At 31.3% G+C, this 8,446-nt stretch overlaps 1 protein-coding gene across 1 annotated transcript in view; it reads left to right on the top strand.

The window, feature by feature from the left end:
• Positions 1–8,446, top strand: part of LOC108692703 (neuroblastoma-amplified sequence-like) — a 31,212-nt gene that overhangs the window by 20,240 nt on the left and 2,526 nt on the right. Inside the window, exons 5-14 of the mRNA XM_018201088.1 lie at positions 1,136–1,343; positions 1,944–2,164; positions 2,242–2,571; positions 2,679–2,884; positions 2,986–3,282; positions 4,145–4,481; positions 4,612–5,039; positions 5,130–5,429; positions 6,403–6,691; positions 6,810–7,127. Coding sequence (XP_018056577.1) covers positions 1,136–1,343; positions 1,944–2,164; positions 2,242–2,571; positions 2,679–2,884; positions 2,986–3,282; positions 4,145–4,481; positions 4,612–5,039; positions 5,130–5,429; positions 6,403–6,691; positions 6,810–7,127 — 2,934 coding nt within the window. The remainder of the gene's footprint in view (positions 1–1,135; positions 1,344–1,943; positions 2,165–2,241; positions 2,572–2,678; positions 2,885–2,985; positions 3,283–4,144; positions 4,482–4,611; positions 5,040–5,129; positions 5,430–6,402; positions 6,692–6,809; positions 7,128–8,446) is intronic.

The raw sequence follows: 8,446 nt of genomic DNA, 5'->3' as shown, positions 1-8,446 counted from the left end.
TTTAAGGAGGGCTACTTTGGAATCAACGCAGTAAGAAGTGCGCAATCACTTATATAATCATTAATAGTATAATGTGTTAAAAGATGTTAGTTTGAACGTTTCGGCTATTGGTTTTAGTCTTCAACAAATATATAATTAATACATTAACAAAAAATATCTTCTATCCAATCGGAAAACAAGAAAACAACATCGTACAACATCGTACAAAGAAGTTGCCTGTTCTTCTTGGTTAACAAGTGATTGTGTTCTCAATCCCATATAACACTGCAGCTAAATATATTACAATATTGAATAAATGAAAAAGATTTATATAAAACATGTTGTGATGAAATTTAAAAATCGTCAAGATATATCGAATGTTCTTAACTGTTTCACGTTCTAAGAATGTAAAACTAAGAATGTATGACTGAATTGTACGATGTTTGTGCTTTTCTCACTTTCCAACTGAGTACAAGATGTTCTTTGTGAATGTATTAATTATGTATTTGCTGAAGATGGCTAAAATCGAAACGTTCAAACTACATCTTTTAATACACATTATACTAATAATGATATATTATTATATAAGTATATTATTATATATTATTATATAAGTGTAGATTGCGCACCTTTTACCACGCTGATTCCAAAGTAGTCCTCTTAAATCTGTATTATATTTTAAAAAATACAAAGTTAAATATCTTTTAAGTAATAATTTTTTAATTAATTTTAATTGTTTACTATGTAAATCAAGAGGAAAAGGATATGAGCCAATTGTAATCACATTACAATAATGTTACAATTATTTAAACGATTTCATCGTATCTATTATCATTTAATAAACCGTTGTGAATTTGTAAAATATAATAAGCTATGTATGATTTTGAAGCATTTTAAGTAACATAGGACGAATTTGTTTAAATAATACATTATTGTTGTATGTAAGTACAACTGGCGTAGCTCATTTCCCTTTTACTTTTGATTACAATTTTTAGTTAGCTAAGCCTTCACTATTCTATGTGTATATATACATATATATAAATATATAAATAAAATACACACACACACACACGCGCGCGCGCGCGCGCGCACACACACACACACACACACACACATATGATATTACTATTTTCAAAAATATATTTCCTGTTTTAAGGCTATTATAATAGCTCGATATTCAGGTTCCACTTCTGTCTGCTCTATGTGGAACTTAAAAAATCTATTAGGTGTTAGTCCAGAATTTCTAGCAGGACAACCACAAATATGCGAGCTTGGTTTAGAAAAAGGATTTTTATGTTTAGATTGTGAAATCTTTATTACAAGTAAAAAACGATGTCGAGAAACTAACGATGGTCATTTGCCAGGTTTGTTTATAATATATATTTATCGTTTATTATTCTATATTTGTTCAATATAACTATCCTATGTATAATATTATTATATATTAGCCAGAATTGGCAAAGTAACGCATTACTTTATTGATCGTTACCTTATAATAATGATTTGATAATAACTTTGTGAATTTTTTATGATAGTAATGCTAATATCAGAGTTAGAAAAGTCAATTTGTAATGAATTGAAAAAATCATTCGTTAATAAAAAAAAATAATTCCTAATTTGTAACGCGTTATTTTTTATTTGTTACTTATATTACTTTTTTCAGTAAGTAACGTGTAATGGTGATAAGTTACTTTTCAAAGTGATTTTTTTAACCTTAGCACAATCTTAATGTTTAGTTTAGTTAGTTAGCGTTACCGTAATAAAAAATTGCAACATTGTCATCAAATTGTTATAAAAAGTAAGTGATAAAGTAACTGAAAAGTAACGTTTGTCAACTTTGATATTAGCTAATTGTATACATATATGATCTCTTCATTAAGAATGTAGAAATTTATCTTATGTATGTAGATAATAAAATCAATTTATTTCATTTTATAATAAATAGTTCTTTATCTTATATAAAGAAGCATCATCTGAAAGTGAAAAAGACGATGATGAGTTGGAACCTGTTACTATATTAAATTATACTACGAATTTGGTACAAAGTACGTTGTATTCAATAACTGATATTGAAAGATTTCAACCAAGAAGAAAGAAATCGAAAGTATTGCATCGAATTTATAGAATTTTGGGCTTAAAAAGCACTACTCCGGAAGAGCTATACTCTAGAAAAATAGATATTGAGGTATATGTATAAAGTTTTATTTAATTTAGTTATTGATCAACTTTTATTTATTAAATAATTAATAGATTTTATTTTAGGAATACGAAGAAGCTTTAGCTTTAGCGAACACATATAATTTGGATACAGATCTTGTATACCAAACCCAATGGAGAAAGTCAGAATTATCCTTGAATGCCATTGCAGAACATTTGGGTAAAATAAGTAAAAGATCTTGGGTTTTAAATGAATGTGTTGTACGTGTTCCTGATACTATGGAAGCTGCAAGGGAATTATTAAATTTCGGATTGAAAGGCGCAAATCTAGAAACTTTAGTAGCTATCGATATTTGTGATAATGACAAATTTGTAACTTCCGATATAGACGACGATTGGCAAACGCTAGATCAAATTACTGTAAGTTTAAGACAGGTAAGCAAAACTATATATGATAATATGTCTTAAAATACATAGCATTACTTATTATGTTATAAAGAAAAATTGTACAAATTTAATTCAATTTGGAAATTCGATAATAGGTACAGAAAATCAATGAAATGCTTGAAAAAATAGACATAAAAAATTTATCTGAGGCCCAGAAAGATTTAATTAAATATCGGAGGAAACTTCTAAATCATTTAGACAAATTGCTCACGTATGAAATTATATTAGAGTCGCCACTCAAATACAAGAAAGAATTTTATGAAGAGTTTCGAAGGTTATCACCTATTAAAAATGCGATTAGGTATTAATAGAATAACATATTTTTGTCACTGATATATTAAACTGATGTATTAAATACAATATTATGTATTTTTCTTGCTGCAAATATTTTTTAAATTACAGATTTGCTAAAGATAGTGATTATCGAGCCGTTGAAATTATGTTTACCTATTATGGAGAAACTTTATTGCCTCATTGGCTAGCAATTATCAGCTTTTTTCCAGAGACTTTGAATATATTAGATTACCAAAAATTACTACCAGAATGTGATTCAGAAGGTCAATTATTTTTATTAGATCAACGTGAATTACGACAAAAAGATTGGTCAGAAAAACACGAGTTTAATGAAGTAATAAATTTCGATTTAGATGATCGAGCAGAAATATTATATGAATTGGATCCCTCATTATTAATATATAGGTAAGAATACTTTTGAAGAATATTATACAGGGTGTTTCCGATTTTAAATGACCAAATCTTGGGAGTAGAGATATAGAAAATCGATAAGTTAAGAAAAAAGTCTTTTAAAGTTATGCTCATTTTTATTTTGTTTTAGAGAAGAGCGCAAAAAAAAGACAAAACAATGGCTGCGTTCAGCAAAAAAAAAACAGCTTTGCAACTGTTGTAAAATTCTTAGATGTGATTAGTTTATATTAAGTGTGGGAAAAAGTTCGTGGCGTTTTTTTAATGTCATCTAACGGGAAAAACGCCACGAACTTTTTCCCATACTTAATATATAATAATACATTTAGATTCAGTGAGGAATTAAGAACTAGTTATATTAAAGAATTTTACAACAGTTGCAAAGCTGTTTTTTCTGCTGAACGCAGTCACAGTTTTCATTTTTGTTGTTTTCAATTTATTACTTATTCATTTACACTTATTTATTCACGTTGTCACTTGTAATGTAGATATTGTTCAAAATGTAGGCTTTTTGCAACAATGTACGTATTGCAGTTCGTATTGCAAACTGATCTGGTCAACGTAATAATTCGATTTGACACTCTTTTGTCTGAAAATCGGCGCTCATACTCTCGCACTGCTTCTAAAGCATTGTTATACATGAAACAATATTTCGAAAATTACATTGTGTCTTTTTTGCGATTTTCTTCAAAATAAAGCAAAAACGAGTATATTCCTAAAGGACTTTTATTGATTCCTTACATACTCCTGAAGTGTGGTCAAATTCAAGACACACACACAACATGTTATCCACATTTTCTATGTAGTATTTATATTATCTAATCATCATTATTTAATATCATCGTTATTTTTCTTTTAGAAATACACAGCTTACATCAGATTTATTACAAAAATGGTATAAGACTCGTGCTTATGAAATTGAAAAGAATAGCTCTTTAGTAGATAATGCTTTGCAGTTAGTTAAAATTGGAAAATCTCATAATATTGAAGGCCTGGAAGATTTGTTATTAGAATTAGAAACTTTAGATGATCTTGTGTACACAGTACATTTGGAGGATATGCCGTTAGATAAATTAGAGAAAATGAGCAACATGGAGAAAATAAAACTTTTAATGAGTACATCAAATGAAGTAAATTTTGTTGAAAATATAAAAAATCTTTTATTGCCTTTTATTAAACGAAGGCATCAATATTTGGTGTGTATAGCAAAATTTAGGTCATTGAAATTATATGTATACATATAATTTCAGTGATCTAATATAGAATGATATTACTTTTATATAAATTTTACATAAATTTTTATATAAATTTTTATATAAATTTTAGGGTGGAGATCTTCAGAAATTCTTACTAAGTGATTATCTAATCTGCTTAAGTAAAGACGATTTGACGTTTCCAGTTAAATTCTTTGAATGTTTAAAACAGACGCAGGACATTGAAATAATTGAATTGATAGATGATGTTGTTACTTTAGCTTTAGATTGTATATATGCCTGTGACAATCTTGATATGTATGAAAAAGCTAAAGATATCCTAGATTCGATATCGAAAAATCATGATGAAAAAAGATCAAACGCAACACAAGAAGATGTACGTGATATGTCATTAGAAGAATGTGAAAGAGAACTTGATTGTGTTAGAATTTTAAACAAATACGGTGTAAAAACAACGTTAAAATTTATACAAAAGAACAGAAACGATCCTGATGTTGCTAGATTATTATTAATTCAAATGGCAACCAGTTTAAATAAAAGGTTGTGTTATGTATATTTAAGCGTATAATATTTATAAATTTTTAATGATTTTTATAATAGATATGAGGGACAATGTATTTATTATTTCAGTTTGATACCTCCAGATGAAAGGGAATGGGCGCAATTATTAAACCATATGTTAGAGATACATGGATTGATTTTTTCATGTATTGCTGTTGAAACCTGTTTCGAAATATGTGTTTCGGCCCGCTTACTTTCTAGAATTAAATGTATTATTCGTAATTGTGTCACCTTAATAGAAACGAAGAAAAATGAAAAATCTTTGTTAAAAGTATCCTATGAGAAAGCGGTTGATCTTATATTAGTAGCGTCCAAAGAATATTTTAATGGTTCAAGAATGCTTACTGATCCACACATGGAATTAGCTAAGTAAGTCTCTTGTTAACATAATGGTAATTACATATATACAGAGTGCGTCATCAAAATCCGGACAAATTTCAATTTAAATTTTTCGCTATATTATGCCTCCGCCAGAGGTTTTTATTAGCATCCAAGAAAGCCTGATGCTTCTAGTCAAACAATCATATTCTCAAAATGGCTACGATGTTGAAACCAAGTGCGAAATATAATCGAAGAACCACGATCATCGAAGGCCTATGCGCTGGGCGCTCAGTAACGGAAATAATTCGGTTCTTTGAATACCCGAGATCAATGTTTATGACGTTGTGGCAAAATGTACGGCTTTAAAACAGTCCAACAAAGGTTCCAGTATGTCAGTGAGGAAGAACGCACCGCAAGGTCTTCCGCAGTCGTTGAAAGGGCTCAAACGCTGATTTCGGATGACCCAGGACAATCGTTGCGAAAATTAGCATCGATTGTTGATATAAGCAAGCCAACAATGTGTCGAATTATTCGAGGAGGACTTTCGATACAAATCGTACACATTAAAGATAAGACAGATGCTCTCTGAGACTGCCAGGACAAGCCGAGTTGCTTGCCTCGGCTCCCATTCTGGCTTCCCCACAGCCCAGATTAAAATCTCTTGGACTACTATGTATGGAGTGCAGTTGAAAGGGTCACAAACAAGTCTCGGCATCCCAATGTGAAAGTCATTAAGGATCTATTGAGACAACATTCGTCGGCATGGATAGCGCTATATTACAGCGTGCGTGCGAATGCTTTCGCAGATCGAGAATAGAGACTGTCATTCAATGGGAGATATAGCGAATAATTGTGCTCTACAGGAATCCCCCAAGTGTCATGTAAAAGGATTTTTTGTAATATTTAATTTTTCATTAAAAACATTTTGTTTAAAGAAATTGTTCGATTTGTCCGGATTTTGGTGACGTACCCTGTATAATAACTTGTTTTGAAATATAATTTATGTAAATAATTGTTCTAGAACTTGTTTGGATCTTATTGAAGATGATAATATAAACATAAAAGAAGAATATGATCTTATTAAATCACTTCAAATATTGAATGAATTTAATATCGATATATTACCTCTTCAAGTTAGATTAATGATAGATAGATTAAACTTAATTGAACGCTGTTTAAATAATCAAAAAGATGCTTATAAAAATCAACAAAGATTATTAATATTAGCAACTTATTTACGAATCGAAGGAAATAACAGTAGACTCCGTGAAGGAAAAATTTCAGAACTAATAGCTAAAAAGTCATTTGAGGTGAGATATAGCTATCTTCTCTATGTTTTCTTATAATCCAATTTTAAGAGTTTTCTTTGAAAAGTAAAACGTAAAGATTAGTATAATATATATCATTATTATATTTCTTATTCCACAGACTGAAGATTATAGTACATGTGCCACGATATGTATGCAGTTAGCAGAAAATAATTATCTTCCTGCTTGGGAAATTTGTTTAAATTTGGGACGTTGTGATAATTATCAGGATTTAAAAATTAGACAAAAGTGTCTATGGTTTGCTGTAAATAATGGTCCTAGTGATATATTAGGTAATGTTTTAGAACATATGTATTTGTTAGAAATACAAATACTACATAAGAATTTGGAATTGTGGATGCCCGTTGCGGAATTTGAAAATTTAAAAGATGAAGAAAGTGATACAAGCGAAGATGATTTTACAGATGCTATGACAACGGTAACAAAAATTACTTTAATGACTAACTAATTTTAATACTAATTTTAATACTTTTCTCATATATATTAGGTGTACAATTTTGCTTCCGCCGTTTTTTTTTCCGAAATTTGAAGTTTTATTGTAAAAAACTGGTTATACATTTATGATTCAAAGTATTGTCCATCGCTGGCCACTACTTTCTCCCATCTTTCGGGTAACGTACGAATCCCGCGTCGAAAAAACTGGTCATCTTTTGAGGCTATCCACGAATCGATCCAATTTTTTACTTCTTCATAAGACCGGAAGTGCTGGTCAGCCAGGCCGTGTGCCATTGATCAAAACAAGTGATAGTCAGAGGGAGCAACGTCTGGAGAATACGGCGGGTGGGGTATACATATTGGGGACTTCCCATTTCAACGTTTCCAAGTATGTCTTAACCACTTTCGCAACATGAGGTCGAGCATTGTCGTGCTGCAAAATCATTTTATCATGTCTCTCGTTGTATTGCGGCCGTTTGTCTTTCAATGCTCGGCTCAAACGCATCAATTGCGTTCGATACCGATCGCCTGTGATTGTTTCAGTCGGTTTTAACAGTTCATAATACACTACGCCGAGCTGGTCCCACCAAATACAGAGCATGACCTTGGAGCCGTGAATATTCGGTTTGGCCGTCGTGGAAGCATGGCCGGGAACTCCCTATGATTTTCTGCGCTTGGAATTATCGTAATGAACCCATTTTTCGTTCCCAGTCACAATGCGATGCAGAAAGACCTTCCGTCTTTGCCTCTCAAGCAGCTGTTCACAAACAAACAAACGCCGTTCAACATCTCTCGGCTTCAATTCGTACGGCATCCAATTTCCTTGCTTCTGAATCCCATGGCTTTGAGGCGTTTTGAAATGACTTGTTGAGTCACTCCCAATGGTCGTGCCAATTCTTCTCGATTTTGATACGAGTCTTGCTCAAGTAATGCCTCCAATTCTGCATCTTCGAAAACTTTCTCTCTTCCACCGCTATGCCGGTCTTCGACGTCAAAATCACCGTTCTTGAAGCGTTGAAATCACTCACGACACGTTCTTTCACTAACAGTGGCCTCACCATAAGTATTTGAGAACATTCGATGAGCCTCAGCCGCAGATTTCTTTATATTGAAGCAAAAAATTAAAACCTCCCGCAAATGACGAGAATTTGGCTCGTAAACTGACATTTTCAATCGAGAATAACTTTATGATGCAGACACAAATCGACTATGTCGATTTGTTTTGTCGAATGTTTCTATGGGATTATGTTGACAGATGCCTAAGTTTATTGTATGACGTCTATGATCTATTTATTTCGACCA

The sequence above is a fragment of the Atta colombica genome, unplaced genomic scaffold, assembly GCF_001594045.1.
Source record: "Atta colombica isolate Treedump-2 unplaced genomic scaffold, Acol1.0 scaffold79, whole genome shotgun sequence".
Classification (NCBI taxonomy): domain Eukaryota; kingdom Metazoa; phylum Arthropoda; class Insecta; order Hymenoptera; family Formicidae; genus Atta; species Atta colombica.
Note: the sequence above shows the minus strand (reverse complement) of the source record. Positions and strands in the feature narration are given on the sequence as shown.